Below are 17,262 nucleotides of genomic sequence, written 5' to 3'. Positions count from 1 at the left end.
CATGTGATATGGGTCTAACTGTGAAGAGTTAGATCAATAGTCAGTGTCAAAGTTTGCACAGTGTGTAGAGCTCAGAGTGTGTGCTGTTTATGAGTTTCAGCTACTACCACACCAAAGTTTAGTTCAATATCTGTGAAATTACCTGAGTTATAGCCAATTTTGTGTTTGGTAAGGTTGTTTGTGTGGCAGCCATCTTTATTGGGGTTAAATTTGAAAATTAACCTGTTGTAGATGTACATCCAATGATTACCTTCTGAGAGTTTCATTAAAATCTGTCCACAGGTTCATGAGGTATTTTGCTAATGCTACGGACAAACAAACACACACACAATCACACACACATACCGGCAAAATCATTGCCTCTTACCTTTGGCCGCAGATGATAATAAAAGCAAAACTTGGTACAGTATATTTAGTTAAATTGAACAATAAAAAAACATTGTAAATGCAAGAGTGGAGTTATCTGCGATTTTTGAAGTCTGAAGAAATCCAATCAGTCCACCGGCCAATCATGTCACATTCTATTATCAGAAAATTGAAAAGTGAAGGCAGCTGCACAGGCTGGACACTTACAACAGAAACAATAAATGTAAGTAGAAACATAGACAAATGCATGAAGAGATGTAGACAGAAAACTGGTAAAATGCTTGGACTTATAACCACTGCAGATATTGAAAGGAACAAGATAATCATTGTGAATCAATTACTGACTTTAGTGGTATCATTCAGGGCCTGGCTGCAAGAAAGCTAAAGATTACCGGGAGGCCAAGTTTAACAAAAGGGCAAAAATGTACCATCTCCAGTCTGTCTGTAGGGCTGACCCTAATTAGAGGTTCAACCATGATTAGTGTAATGAAAGATGGGTGAGAACCACATACAGACACATTAAAAGATAATCATGCAAATGCAAAAACGAGAGAAATAGCAAACGGGCCGCACAGTTTATGCAGGCAGACTAACAAGCAATTAGAATGGGGGCTGAGAAATAGAGATAACCTCACTGAAAGTGGACCAAAGAGAGCAACGGGAACTCCAAATGACCACTCAGAGTACTAATTGGCTTCTGAAACGATGACTGACTGACAAGAGTCTAATGATATTCAGATGTTTTGCTGCAAAAGTTAAAGCATTTTTTTTTTTTTGTAACAAAATGCCAATGTATGCAGAGGTTTAGGCGAGTGAAATTGCCACGGGAGAAAGGATTTCAGCAGATAACCATAAAAAAAAAGAAAAAAAAAGAAAAAAACAAAACAAAATACCAGAGCAGAGTGAAGAAGACAGAAAGAATAGCTTTGGCAGATAGAATTCCAGCGGGACCAAGTGTGGAAGAAATCTGCTGTTTCCATGGTTGCCACGGTAACACCGTTGTCAGCGTGCTGAAAGAAACGGGGTGGTGACATCTTGAGGGTAGCAGAGTAGCCCCCACCCAGCTGTTTGAAGTCACCGCTCTGGTAACTCTGCATTTTTTTTTTTTTTTTTTGTCTGATATCTGTTTCAACAACTTGATGCTCTTGACTTCTTTTTCATTTTGTGTGTGTGTGTGATTTTGTTTCTGTGTGTTTGCGTGCTCTCGGACTGAGGGCCCCTGCTGTTGTTGTTGTCCCGGTTGTGAGTTGGAACGCAGGTGTGAGCCCAGAGCTAAACACTCTTCTGGGGCTCTGGACGACTTGAAAGGTTAAAACACCCAGAGAGTCGGCTTCAGGCAGTGGGCTATATACAGTCGGTAATAAAACCAGGCCTGCAGGTGCGGCTGCTTTTCTTAGGCGTTTTTATGCTTGTCTCATGAGACAAAATGGGAAGGCCAGTAAGATAATATGCACAGGAATTTGTCCCTTTGGGGAGTTTTCTCTAAGTCAAGACCATGCTGTTGTCTTTAAAAAGACGGCTTTGTTTTTAATTTTTTAAGACACATTTATTATTTATCTCGCCTTATAATCGCTGTCTGCGGAACCTATGGGGCATCAAAGTATACAGAGTCAATCCAGCATGTCCAAAAATGCTAAAGGACGTACAAGATAACAACAGAGAATACACAAACATATGAAATTGCTGCAAAAAAAGCAACAAAACAACAAAGATATGCAAAATGCCCATCAAAGGCATGTAATGACTCCGAAGAGGCAGGCATGCAAATATGCTCCAATCAGATGAATTCACTGGAACAAAACAACAACAGGAAAATTAAAAGGTGGGGGGTCTTTTACTTTGTCTGCTTTTTTTGCACATCCTGTCTCTTGAAAGGCTTTTCAGATGGCTATCGCTTTTTTAAATTAAAGGTTTATCCAGGAAGAAAAGTTGATAAAAAGTTTAAATGAATTTGTCTGTCCAACAGCTGCAATCTGCATCTGTGGAACCAACACCAGCCGGGTCAGTCTGGGTTCATGTGTCTGATTTAACAGAATTTATTCACTTTAAATCATCCAAATTGCTTTGTTGGGTTTTGTTTGTTTATTCTTTTCTGGTAAAAAGAAAAAGATATATGTGTTTTGATAGTTTAGCAGCTAGACAACATCTTCAGAAAAATCTTTTTTTCTATTTTGTTGGCGAGGATACAGTATGTGGTGCTTTGTTTTGTTTTTCTCACCTGAATGTATCTGAAGTGACAGTTAAATGGTGCCGTCTTCTAGCAAACTGTTATTTGAGAAGAAACAATCGCAGCTAAATGCTCTTTATAAAAATCTTCCGAGTTTTTTGGGGATTTTTATGAACATGAACATAGAAAAGATAAGAGTTCCCTTACAAAGCTGACTCTAACGCGCCATAAAACATTTACCTTTTAGAATCAAAGCTGCTGAGTGAAGCTAAATATTTGTCACAAAGTTAAATAAGGAATAACAGCAAGATTGACTCCAGTCCAAATACTGGCTCTTTAGTTGTGCAGCAATTGAAGCAGCGTGCCATTCAGCCATTTGTTGCCAAATTGGTTCAGAGTGACTAATGTTGAGTCAATCTAAGAAGAAAGGTAGGGTTTCCATCCAAAAAGGAAGAACTGATTATTGTTTTGTAAGCATTTGGTTAAGAGAAATAAATCAGTAGAACAGGCTGTAAGTCCCGCCAGTGCATGCAGTAACACTTTGAGACAATACAGCCAACTGGTTACGCACGATTTATTTATTTATTTTTTTAGCTTTACGTGCAATCTTGCCAAAATATGTGTTTTCTCAACAGCTTTGGCAGCGTAGAAACAAAATGCAGCGAGGAGACGTGACGCTTGTTACTCCAGCAAAACAGTTTATGTGCTTCAACAATCAGAATGAGGGATGGATAGTAGGAAATAATTAGCTGTTTTATGATGTGTCGGGTGTTTTAATCACTTTCATTGTCACATATCTTTTTTTTATTATCAGTAAAAGTCTGGATCTACGTGAATTAACATGGCTAATATCAGACAAATACAATAAACATACTGAGAAAGGATTATTTATTGTCCAATAAATGCTCAAACAGTTATAAAATCCAGTGAAGGGAAATATAGTTGCAATTAAATATGTTCTTTGCACCTAATGATTAAAGTTTTTCTGTGATATAAAAGTTTCTTATATAGTAATTGTGAATCTAAGCGTTAGTTTTGGCATAAAGGGGTGAAATATTTTAAACCTTTAATCTAAAACGGTCACATGAGGATTATTTTAATAAACATCTAAAATGTTGAATTTATTGAATGAGAGGTAAAGAAAGGCTAAAAAGAATAGGATGAGGGAAAATAATTCACCCTGTAATAATCTCATTGTAGAAACATTAACATTGAATTAAAAGAAATAAAACAACCTGAATATAATATGCAGTTTCCATTTCCATCTTCTCATACATTTTGATAAATTTACTCTTTACTGTGAGAATCATCATGTTTTCTCATAGCAAGAGCTGTTATTATTCACTCAAAATTATTCAAAATTAATCTTAAATTAGCAAACAGAAGCTCTGAGTTTAAAAATGTACACTTTTAATACCACCATAAAAACTGTGGAGCTTTATTGCCAATGATAATAGCTCACTCTGAATTTTATTTCTCAAACAATACATTTGATATTTTTTTTCAATATAAATTATGCAAAGCATTTAAAAATGGCTGACTGTAAATGGCAACAGTTCTACCTGAAACGTTACATCAGGTGCAAAAGATGAGAAGCAGCAGTTGGTCGTCTCAGATCTCTAAAAAGTGGAAGTGTTGCCGGGAGAGGAGGTGATGCAACAAAGTGATAAACATGCTCCTGTCCAAGTGTTCTTAAGGCATGTTGGCATCGCAGTCAAAACAAGCCCGTATGTTTCAAAACATAGAGAAATACTAATATTTTTAATGTGCCTTTTCAAATCAGGACAAGGTTTTAATCATCTGCTGTTATTTATGTTTACTTGTCACCTAAATTGCTTTGGAAATAACCAATAATAGCAATAAGGATAATGATAATAATGTTTGAAGGATGGATGACAAAAGGCCTGCCAATACTTCCAAGAAGGTGGATGTAACATTGTCTAGATGTGCCAGTAGTGGTTGCTATTAGCAACACAATGAAAGTGACTGTAACTGTCTGTCTGGGCAATAACTCTGCTTTCGAGCTGAGCGTCAGGTTGCAAGTCTCCGAAGAATTAAGAGGAATATTGAAAACCAGACTTTATCATTTAAATCAATTGTTGAAATGTAACTTTTGTTGAAACGTCAGAATTGTTCTTCCACTTGGAATCCCACACAGAGAAAGTTGTTTATCATCTCCGGGCCCCCCTATTGGTTTAGCTAATGCTTTTTTATGATTAGTCTTTTTACTCCTAAAAAATGAATAGCTTCTTCATGGACGTTACAGATGAGCTGAACGCAGGCGTCTTGCAGCGTAAAGAGGGTTCCTGTCAAAAATAATAGAAGTTTCATCAAAAACACAAACAGAAACTGCATTGAGGCGCATGTGATGATGACTGTGTTCACTCTCCTGGCATTCAGACAGACGCTCTCGCACAGACACAGGCATGCATTCCTCCCGCTGTGGCAAAGCACGGGAGGGGTAGAAATTATCTCTGGATCCCTTAGTTATTTTTGGGTGCAGAAATTTGATGGTTTTTTTTTCTCAGCAGGAAGCAAAACATCAGAGTTAAAGGATAAAATAGCACCAATGAAAAGCCATTTTCTTGCCTATTTTTTTGTGAGCGCCAAAAGAGACACTCATGCTTATTAAAATGTTTACATTATTGACTAATTCAGTATTAAACGCTTATGTGAAAATGAAAAACAAATTTAAAAAAAACTTCAATGTTTTTCTTGACGCCTTTTCCTAGCCAGACGAATCTTTAATTCTGCATGCTTTCCTCACGGAGTTTGAAATGCTTATGGATCCAGCCATGTTTACAGAGACCATGTTCACCTGATGCAACCTGGACGAGGGCCTAAAAATAACCAACCTGCTGATGAATTGCAAACACACTTCATTTCCTCCATTTGATTTTCTACAGCCTGGCAGACTGAAATTTATCAAGTTATTCAAACTGATTTCCTCTGCAGCCAACGGTTTCAGGTTGAATATCTGTAATGACGACGAGGAATAATTAAAATTTATCTCACAGACCAACGAGAGAGCAATTTATACTGAAAAGGTAATTTTTTGATCAGTGCTCAGATACCGCCGAGAGTGGAAAGCAAAGGAGTCAACAGTGGTCCTTGTTGCAGTATTTATATTAGACAGCTGTAAAATGAAACCTGTTTGGAAAAGAAAAGATGGATTTGGATTCTTTTAAATGAAAATGCACATAAAAGACAAGGATGGTTTGATGTTTAATGGACACCCTGTTGATCGGACTTATTATCTTTTTTAATGAGCTATTAAGGACTTTTTCTATAAGCCCCATAATCTAATTCTGTTCAGTTTTGCAGTATTTTTTTGTGAGTATTATCAAAGTTTTTTGCAGTTTTGTAAATCTGGAATAAATAAATAAAGACTTGAAATTAAATCCCATTTTAAGGCATGAATAAAAATAGCTAGTTATGAATATTTGCTTGTTTCTTCTTTAAGTTGTGGTCATCTAGAGCAACACTCAACCTGTTAGTTAGTTGTCCAATCCAGATGTAACTTTTCCTATTATCATAAGATTGTTCTTATCCTGCTTAAGGTTTCAGTGGTTTAGCAACGTGTCATTCCCAAATTTCATTCTAAATGTAAACTTTAGCCAAGTGGAATGACTATTTCACTTGTTTTTTTTAGTGACGAAACAGGTTCAATTCAAATAACGTCAGCTTTTTACTTTTGACTTTTCCTCAAGCACCAGTATAAGATTAACATTTGCACATTGCGCTGGTGTTTCTGAGTGCATACAAGATGGATTGTTGTGACATTTGGTTCAGACTCTAGGAGCAATAAATATAATAACCCTCACAAGCGACCTTTGAAGGTCATCATAGTTAAAATGTGGTTAAATTTTAATTTAGCTCAATATATGGATTTTAGACACCTACAGAACCTGTGATGCTTCTAAAAGCCAGCTGCGTTAACAAAATAATTGCAAATAATTGCATTTTGACATGCTCAATAATGCGGACATGCGTAGAAGAACTTCAATACTGTAATTATTGTATTGTGAGCATACTTGAGCGTTTAGTTTCAGCACTCAGCTGCAGAGCTGCCTAAGTGACTGAGAGGTATTTACTCCTGTTTTAGTCGAGCACCAAAAGAGTGACCTTTAAATGACGGTTTTAAAACAAATGGATATGATCTTTGGTGTGAAAGTGTGAATGATGGCTCACTGCGCGCAAGGACAGCAGAACCTGGCGAGTGAAGCTATTTCTTGAATGGATTTAGGAAATCCCCTATGATAGTATGATGTTTTTTTTCTTTTTTTGTTAAAGTCTGAAATACAAAAAAATGGATTGCGCTATTTATCTCCGAGCACAAATAACTGCAAACCTTTTTTTTTATTTTAATGCAAACTGGTAGAATAACGCAGGATGGTAATTTATTACTACTATTTTTCTGACAAAGATCTACTTGAACTTGGCTGCTCTACCAATTCACTCGCATCATGGATGCTACAATACAAGCCAGTTACACTTTACATTACTAGTTCAGACATTTGGTCAGTCTTACAGGAAGATTTGGATTGTAGCAACATGACGTCATCAGTGCTGTACTGGATTTAGATCACATAAACTTTTCTGTTTTTGTAGCATGGTAGTGTAAAATTAACCTGTTTTTTCTTCATATTAGAGGAAGCACAGCCATTATTTATGGATGACAGGTGCAATGACGATGCTCAGTATTTCTCAGGCAGCTGCTGTTCCGACTATGGACTCCCACATAAAGGGCCTATTGGCAGAATTGACAGCTGGAGATTATTCCTGATAAAGCCGGCGCTGATATTTACTGAAATATGAAAGCTGTCTTAAGATCACACACCACCAGTCTACACCGCGGACTGGCAATGCTCCTAATAAACGTAGCTCGGCGTATTTGTAGATCTGCGCTGTTGAGAATTAAAAATGAGCATTTTACTCACATTTATGGGGGGGAAATTTCTATATTTCTTTTTCCTGAGGTTTTTCGGTGCTGTTTGTAAATGACCTGTCCTGCTTTCTCACGCTCTAAAGAGCTCGTGTAGATATAATCAGACTTGGCTGATGTTATTAATGACTTGGGGGGGAAGGAGATTACTCTGTTCCACCACCCAGCTCTGACGGCGCTACTCCCATGAGACTTTCCAAAACAGAACACCGAGTTCACGTCGCTTTGTGGTTTTGGATGCGCCTGTGTCTTTGTTTCAGAGTCAGGGAAACGAAAGAGAGACAAGAAAACTGGAATTAAATAGCAAGATTAGGCAATGTTTTGCAGCGATGATAAAAACCAATATAAATGCCTTTTAAGACAAACCAAAATATTCTTCCTGACTAGAAATTCTTATGGTGAGTGCGCTCACTAATTAGTTTGGAGACAACACTCCTTCTCTCAGAGCTGGATCACCCCAGGGTTATTATTCTACAAGTATAAAAATGATTACAGCCACCCATGTCCAAATATCAACAAGTCAAAGACTCGTGTTTGTAACTGCTTCCTTCCACTTGTTTTGATCACCTCAACAGTGATGTTTTAACGCTGGGAGCTGCAGTCGGCAGATAATCAAAGCAGATCATCTGACAGTTGAATGTGTAGAGAGTAAAACTGAGTGAATTCTCATTCTGGCACCTAGTTTTTAAAAAAAATCTAAAACAGGTTTTTGCAAAACTCCTGAGCTGCCCTTCGTGTTTTTATATTTTCCTTCAAAGTTGCCAGCCTCTTTTCTTTGGTTCCATATATGAAAAATAAAAAGAAGAAAAGAAAAATCACAGTGTGACAAGGATACAATTGCATATTTTGCACAGACATTCGCAACAAGCTGTTAACCTAAAACTTGGTGCACAGCAGACAGATGCATCTCTCAGGCCCCACGTTAGATCTTTGCTGATTTATTTTTCCTTTTCACTTTTTGTCAGCATGTGGAGGACACGACCTTCACAAGCTGCTACTTCTTCTTTTGTCCTCTACCAGTGTTTTTTTTAAATTTCTTTATTATATTTCCAGGACATACTGCACACATGCTGTGATACAGTTTCAGGCTAATAACTCTTAGGGAATCATTTTGTTGGTGCAAAAATAATGTTTATTGACTGTCAAAGAGTTGTTTCTTGGGTTTTTATGGATGCAGTGAAAGAAATTGGAAGAAATCATGTCTTTCGACAGGCTTCTTGTAACAAAATGTCACAAGACGCAGTTTATTATTGTTTTTTTATGACAAGTTTTATAGTTCATGTAAACACAACACTGGTTCGTACTTTTGGTGCCTCTTTGTGCTTGACGTTTCAAAAGTCAGAGTTAATTAAAGTTGTAGGCGTTTTTGGTCAAACCTTAAAAATAACATTATATGCAGTATTGCACGATGCCATGCTGAGCGTATGTGTTGTAATGACTCTCAGCTACTTCCACATTAAATTTGAGCTCCAAAAGTTGTAGATGTACACCCAATAATTACAGGGGTTTGTGAGATATATTGCCAATAGACAGACACCCAAACACACACTCAAAAAGATCATCTCCCGCCTTCGCCTTTTGGCAGCCAATAATAATGATGTGCCTTTGTGACAGACTCCTTGTAAGTTGATTTATTAGCTTTTTTACAAGTTTTGTATTATTTGTATTTTGTAAAATCCAACACTGGTCATACTTTCTGGTTCCTTTTTAGCCCTAAGTTTTAAAAGTTGGTATTAATTTGTCGAACTAACAGACAAGCAAAACTTTTGTTATCAAAATGATCAAGAAGTGATAGAAGCAACCAGTGTCTGAAGGAAAACAACTAAACAAGATGTTCAGAAAACCCAGTGAAATATTGGTTAAGATCACTCTAAACCTTTGTATGAAAGTTTGGATTTTTGGAAGCAACTGATAAAAAAGTTAATCTTATAACCCTCACAACAAAAATCAAGATCAGAGTCTCACTGAGGCCGAACGTTTTGATAAGTTCCTAACTCCATGAATGTACAGTGTCATGGTCAACGTACAGAGAGAGATAGAAAAAACATACTGTCATCCTACTTTTACATAATTTAAGCAACAATTAGATTACAAGTACTAACACACATGGAGCATTTACATAATTCCCCAGGCAGAAATTCAGTTACAGTGAGTTATGACTGAACCAAATGAAGGAGCGAGTACTTCCACCGCACATGTGCCTCTTTCCTGCACCCTTCATCTTATTTACATTACCTCCTTGTTTTATTTTTGGCTTAGTATGGCTGGTGGGCCAGAGGCTTTGACAATATTAACAATCAAAGCTATTGATCCATTGAGGACAATATTTGAAGGGTGACAGATTAAAATCACTTCTTTAATCAAGGACAAAAAAGAAAAAAATAAAGGATGGCTACGCATGATAACGTTCAGTTTAGATGAGCTTTCAGGGCCAAATGGGGTGTAAAACATTTGTCAGCAGGATGAACATGATTTTAATTATAAAAGTAACATGTAAAATTCAAGTGATTATAAATGCAAATAAATGGGTCAGAGAAAGCTCTTCCACTTTGGAGTACTGCGGTTTATGGAGGAATAAGGACCCCAAAGTACTGCTGAAAGGCGGAAGACAAAAGATGAAAGATGAAAAATAAACATTTTTTTTTGTTTTTTCATAAACTGAAGCATAAATCAGAAGCCTACAGAGCAGGAAAACCATCAAAGTCTACAGAAAACATACAAAAAAACAGAAAACAAACTGGCAGCAATAAATAGGTGGTACAGAAACAAGGCAGGACAAAAACGTTTTGGCATTAAACACAGAATCAGAGAAGAATAAATGCAAAGGGGAAGTGAAGAGAAGTTAAACAGATTGCCAAACATGCTGCTCTACACAGAGCAGCATGTGTGCATTTCTACTGATAAAAAAAAAAACGTGTATATATTATGAATCCAGGTTTTACTCAAAGCAGTCAAGTAAAACCAGCAGAATACACTGTCTGCTTCCTAACAATGTCCTGGAAGCATCTCATATTCAGCCAACATCCTACATAGTTCCATTTTTACATTACAATGCTTTGAATAAAAATACTGTTTATGTTTTGAACGCAAATAATTCATCAGAAATGTGACAATGATGCTAATTTTCATTAGTTTCATTAGTTTCTTTACTCTTGGATTTTCCCATAACCTACAGACTTTAGCTGAGCGTATTTTCAGTTTCCGTTCAGATAAATAGGTTCAATTTGGGCTAATAGGACTCTAAACTTAGATATATCCAGGAATAAATTGAGGGCTACCACTAGCCTTGGCATTAAAATCTCATTTATTGCTCTCTGGGTATCCCTGAGTGCTGTATATATTACACACCTGTGGGTTTGATGTTGACGCCGGTAAAGCCCCAGTAATCTCTGAAACAAATGTGCATTTACTTTTAAGCGTTTTCCAGGAAACATCCTCATAGAAAGCTGAGAACTTAATGGTCAGTAATCCATGAGCATTAACATATTTATCTGTACCCTCAGCACAACCTAACTAGCTCCCGGAGTCTCACTGCAATTTACCCAAGTCTCAGAATAATACATTTACCTACTCAGTGTGCTGCAGGCTTCTTACATATCTTATTTCCCAGTGCCCTATACTCCCACTTTCCTACAGAGCACCCCACTGCACACGCACACACTACATACTGTCCAATAATGTCTGACCTCCCACTCTGGGAGCTTCCGGGTCAAATCATTTCTCTCTTTAAACCCTTTTTTTATACACAAGATTTGTTGGGGCTGCAGGCCCTCTTGGAGTAATTTGTCCCGATTTTCTACATCAGCCCATCACAAATAACCATTTTGATTAAAAAAGACGTAGCTGGATCCAGATGTGACTGAAACTAATAACATTACTGAAAGGCTCATAAGGAGGAAACAAAACTCAACATTGTGGAAAATGTGTGTTTAAGCTCTGTCCATTGCTTTTTGTATGTAAGTATACAGAGCAGCATGTGTGCATTTTTACTGATAAAAAAAACCCAAAACAAAACAAAACGTGTATATTATCTGTGTTTGTGTGACAATAATGTGTATGTATGTCTGTAAGATTTGGGTCTTCATATGTTTTACTGTGTGGCATGTTTTCAAGAAAAGTGTCATTCTCTGGAAGAAGGGCATCTCTTGGGTGGGTTGGCCTTGATTTTAGAGTGCCTCCAAACTCTTGGCCTGCAGATAAAATCCATTGTCTTGTGTACAAGATTGCAGATGCTTGACTGAATGCAAGCATGCACTCATAAATTTTCAAAAAAAAAAAAAAATCTAAATTGTGTATCCTTTACTTCAAAACTCACTCTTGTGCTGACATTTCAGAACTTGGTTGGCACATTTACAAGGTGTAACACCTGTTTCAAGTGCTTCTCCTATGATCATGAGCTACTTCTCCATCAGTTGTGGACTTCAACATTACAGCCCCCCAAAAAAAAAAAAACAACCTAAAAATCCTCTAAAATCAATAAACTTCAGAGGTTATCGGAGGGAAAAAAATATATCTTTTAAGTCTGTGAGAAGTTTCACAGTGGGAGGATGAGATAGGATGAACAGGAGCAACACTCAGACAAAATATCAAGTGGACTGTTATCTGATTTTTTTTTTTCTTTTTCCAATATTACCACATGTCCCCGTGGCCAGTCAACACCCGAGGGATTTTCAGTATTTCTCGGTGGATCAGATTGTAGATTTCTTTCACTTTATTTGTCCTCCTCTATAGAGCAGAGGCACAATTGATGTATTGAAGTTGAAAGAAGAGCCTTCTCTTGCAGAGGATGATACTTATATAATGATGTAGCCCATACAGTCATAATAATTGTAATAAACTGCTATCAACAAAATGAAGCATTGAGTTTCAACAGGCGTTTAACAAAATGGCTCTGAAAGATGAATAGAGCTTCTTTTTTACATTTTGTTGTTAAGTTTCTGCTTCAACAACCCTGTCTCTTCTGTGAAATAGGATTGAATTAGGAAATAAAAATGACATTCAGCTGTGGGTTAGAAGTCTATTGCTCTGATGAAAACCCACATGGCCTGATTTTCAAAGGAGTCTGCTTTTTCAACACTGATCTGTTGAGGTGAAACATATTTTGATCAAAACTGACTACAGAGGATTCCAAAGAAAAGGGCTGTCGAGGCTTAAAGCACTGAAAACAACAAAAAAGAGAATTTTGAAACTCACATGTCTACATCAATCAGCTGCCAGGAAGAAAAGCGATAAAATGGAAGAGATTATGGAAGCATTTTTGCTTTTAAATGTGAATTTTCAGACTGTCAGGAAAACATGAACAATTTTAAGATGTCAAGAGAAGTGTTGCAAATTGCAGACTGGGTATCTCTAACACTTAATTATTATTATTTTTTGGTATTTTATTTATTTATTTTGTACTGTAATCACATCATACACATATAGTATATAAACCTAGCACAAAAAATAAGGAAATTTGTGTTTGGCTGGTTATTTCTTTAGTTAAAAAAGGCTTCTTGGCAATATTTTTATATCATGCCAAACAGCTTATTCTACTATTGCCTGTTGTTTGGTGTTTTTTTTATTGGATTGGATGATTGAACCCTAAAGAAACAAGACATATTAGCAATTTATTCATTTTCACAAACAGGGGCCTCAGCAGCATGTGGAAGAACCATATACAACCACAACAGCCTGGCACCTCCTCCTCATGCCGCTCACCATCTTGGTCACACACTGCTGTGGGATGGTGTCCCATTCTTCAACCAGCATTTGTTACAAGTCAGCCAGTGTGGTTGTATTGGTCACTCAGGAACGAACAGCCCACCTGAGCTGATCCCACAGGTGTTCAATGGGATTGAGGTCAAAACTGAAAGCAGACTATTCCATCCTCTCCATTCCCAAATTCTCTGATAAATCCTGCTCTATGGGGGAGAATGTTGTCATCTTGGAGGATAGAGTTTAGTTGGAGATATGGGATTGCCACTGGTTACTCACAGGTGCAGACAACGAGGCGACAATCAGGCGACTGATTGTCAGCACCTGGGGTACCAGAAATTCAAAACAAAAGTCAATAGCAGAAGAAGCTGTTTGGCAAGTTCTTTTATAGCTGTAACTCACACACTCAACTCTGCTGCTCGTCCCACAAACGCAGTTTTCTGACAAATATTGCAGCATTTAGAGCAAAATAAACAGGCTTTCCAACAGTATAAGATTTATTGCAAGAGACGGTCCTACAACAAAAAAATAATCGACTGAACACAAATTTGCTTACTTTTTGTGCTTTCATAGATAATAAAAGAATAACATTGCATAAGATAGTTAAAGTAGTAAATTTTATATGGTCACAAAAGTTTGCCATAGTGATAAATGTAGATGACAAAACTACCACAAAAGCCCTCTCCTACCATCACTTCAGTATTTATCTTCCTCTTGTTTGGAGTTTTATGCTGTTGTGCTGTTGCCTAAGGGCTAGTGTAATTTGTAGTCTTTGCAAGAACATTTAAATCCAAATTGTAACGGAAAATTGTGCAGAAGTTGTTGTGTTTGAAACAAAACATCCCTTTCCGATACACATTTTAATAATTTCTTATAGAACAAAGAGCAATTCAGTAGCTCAAGGGCTTAAACTAATAAAAAATGGTATAGTCTAGTCACATCCATGACCCTGAACCAATTAAAAATGTTGTAGCATTAGTTGAAGCAAGCCAGCCATGCAGAGTATTCCAATAGCACCAATTAAACTCTGAGCTGCTAAGTAAAAAAATAATAGTCCAGAAAAGCTTCTTTTTTGCTCAGCAGGCTAGATTAAAGGCAAAAGAAAACATTCGGATGAAGATCCTTTTCTATTAAGCATAACTTAAAGGTTATTGAATTTCTACACTGCAGCCTCTGAGCTGTGATTCCATAAGTATAAGACATTCTTTTCCTTCATGTTGTGAATGCGCAAAACATAAAGCTGCTGCTCTGCCTGCCTGTAATTTGCACAAACTGTACGTACTGCTGTGTTATTCTGATTCCCCGAGGATACAAATTGTCTTTCATGACATTGCTTGTATGTGGTCTTTTTTTTTCTTTTTTTTTTCCAGCTTTAACAAATGTGAAGCTGTGGGCCATCGACCGACAATGCTTTCAGACGATCATGATGAGGACGGGGCTCATTAAGCACACAGAGTACATGGAGTTTCTGAAAAGGTGAGGAAGCACGCTGTATTGTCTCACAGTGACAGGCAAATAGCTTGAATAGGTCTTTGATCTGAAATGCAATGAATGAATTAACAGAATGAATTCAGATTATATGCAAACTTTTTCTTGGACCGTTTTGAAATCTTTTTTTTTTCCAGCAATAAGTTAGATAACAACACCTGTCACGGACGGCATCATTCATCTTTGCATTGAACTGTGATGTCCTTATCTGTATGAAAGTGGACAAAGCAATCACCACTTCTTTTAAAAAGAGCTTATTATCATTTAAAAGGCTTCCAGGCCCTTTTTTATGCCGCATAGAATATAGGATAAAAGAAAAAAGCATCAAAAGACAGAAGGAGACTTACAATTACAGTGTAAATCTCTTTTACCAGCTATGTTCTTTTAGCTTTTACCCACTTTGATCTTCAGGCCAATTACAGAAATTATGTAATGCTTTCCTTATGTTACGTGCAGCACCCTATATTCCCATAACTTTTTAGCTGACTTTGCTTCAACTCAGCTATGCATTCTGCTCCGCAGTAAATTCTTTAAAATAATTTAAAGCTTTTGACAATTTCATCTTTTTCAAAATTTCATTTTTCAACCAAACCTTAAACACTCCCTTGATTTTGATCAGGGGGTTGGTGTAGAGTCCAGAGATTTGAACAAACAGATTACAATATTAGCATTTGTCTATCATCTATTTATCATCTGCAGAAATGTCTAATTCTTCCCTATGTGCAATAAATACAGTAAGGAGATAGTTGTATCAACCAGGTGGTAGTTAAACCACAGTTGTAATATGGTTTTGCAAACACTTGAATGTAACGAGTGTATTGTTGGTAAACAGCAATCAGAGCTTTCTCAGACTGGAGAAGCAGAGATTATTTCTTACAAGGAGCTAATTCTGTATCACATTTGTACTCAGAAGGCAGAATTTCCAAGTTTCACGTTGGGAAAACATAATGTAATATATTCCAATCCAAGCTGAGATTCCCCTGACCAATGTTCAATGCAGAGAAGACACTGGCTACTCATATGTACTCGACGTAATCTCACTTAAAATACAATATAAACAGAACATCCAGTTTAAAGACCATACAGGCTATTTATTATTTATTAAGAAACTATCTCCTATGTAACACTGTTAATTGTGTTCACGGTTTCCCTCAAACAAAAATTGCTTAACCTTAATATATCTCTTCACTGCTGAGAGAACAGAGGACAATAACAACTCACTCAGTTGCAGTCTCAGTCTCGTCACCTCAGTCTGTGTCATATTTAGAGCACACTTTAATCATGAAACTTATCTTTAAGCTAGGCAGTGTAAATATATACTTTTAACTTGTTAATAATTTATGCAGTGAGACTGAAAAAAAAGAGTCAAAACATTTGCAGTTTCTTTACTGATCATGTAAAAAAAAAATCTAAGTCTATAAAGTATACAAACTCTCGCCTGCCGCAGATCTTACATAACAGTCCAGACAGATAAGTAAATATTTAATAAATGTACTCTGTGTGTTTGGTTTATAAAGGGGTGTCTAGGGGGAAATCAGAGATTAATGGTAGCATTTGTTAATAAGCACATAATTATATTCCCTTTGTGCTCCTCGGAAGAAGATCTAATAAAGAGCTTAGGTTTAAGCGGGGAACAAAGGCTCGCTGCTTCTCGTGAGCCTATCCCCACCCTTTAACTCCTGTGAGATTATATGTTTGCTCTTATAAGTTGTGGAGGAGGAACACTCGGGAAAGAAAACACTTATCCCACATTGTATTACAAACAGCGGTTGAGCGTACTTGTGAAAACCTATTGCCTCTCACTAGCTTGTTTTTTTCGAGCCTCTCTAATGCATTGCGCCAAGAAGAGTACAGGTAATGTTTACTGGGCGAGCTTATCCGTGTTTAGAATATGCATATTCCTGTTACTGACATTTAGATTTGGGTACTCAACTCCCTGCCCACTCCCACTTTAAACAACAGCTTAGCTAAAAGGCATCAAAACAGGCAAGCCCTACAGATTTGCTAAAATGTGATATGAATGAGTTTATTTGCTTTCTTGCATGCTTTTTTTTTTAGTTTTTAGCAAGAAAATCTTTTGAAAACATGCCACATGCTTTTCACTAAGTCCTATAATTGTAATTATATTGAACTTTTTGAAATACTCATGATTAAATTTACAAAACAACACTTCCCCACTGGCATTGTATACATACTTAACTGTAACACAATTACAGCAAGCTGCCTGCTCAGACATGTACAACAGCAGATGTGTTTTGTTCGTGTCAACAGCTTCACGGCTTCGGCGTTTCAAACTCTATAGAAGTCATGTAGAGTGGGGTTGCCCGTTAATGACCCAACATGTAATTTGGTGCCTCCATTGAGGAAGGAGCAGCACAAGGATCCAGACCCGGGGTCCGGGTTTGGAGGCTGAAACAAGATGGTTCAGATTACTGTAATAAAACATGGAAAATGAGCGAGGAGAGAGAGAGAGAAACTCAGAGGGAGAGATGATCTGGGATGATAAGCTCTTTGTTCACCAACACGGGTTATTTTCTCCCCCCCCTTGATAAACATTAGACCAGTTTTATTTAGTCTTGTTGATAACAGGCAGATTGCA

General features: G+C 37.1%; 1 protein-coding gene across 1 annotated transcript in view; it reads left to right on the top strand.

Annotated features, from left to right (window-relative positions):
• The window catches only part of LOC108242381 (cGMP-dependent protein kinase 1), an 88,854-nt gene that overhangs the window by 40,616 nt on the left and 30,976 nt on the right, over window positions 1–17,262 (top strand). Inside the window, exon 4 of the mRNA XM_017427173.3 lies at window positions 14,546–14,651. Within this exon, the coding sequence (XP_017282662.1) occupies window positions 14,546–14,651 (106 nt within the window). The remainder of the gene's footprint in view (window positions 1–14,545; window positions 14,652–17,262) is intronic.

The sequence above is a fragment of the Kryptolebias marmoratus genome, linkage group LG22 (assembly GCF_001649575.2).
Source record: "Kryptolebias marmoratus isolate JLee-2015 linkage group LG22, ASM164957v2, whole genome shotgun sequence".
NCBI lineage: Eukaryota > Metazoa > Chordata > Actinopteri > Cyprinodontiformes > Rivulidae > Kryptolebias > Kryptolebias marmoratus.
This window is presented reverse-complemented; position numbering and strand designations above follow the sequence as displayed.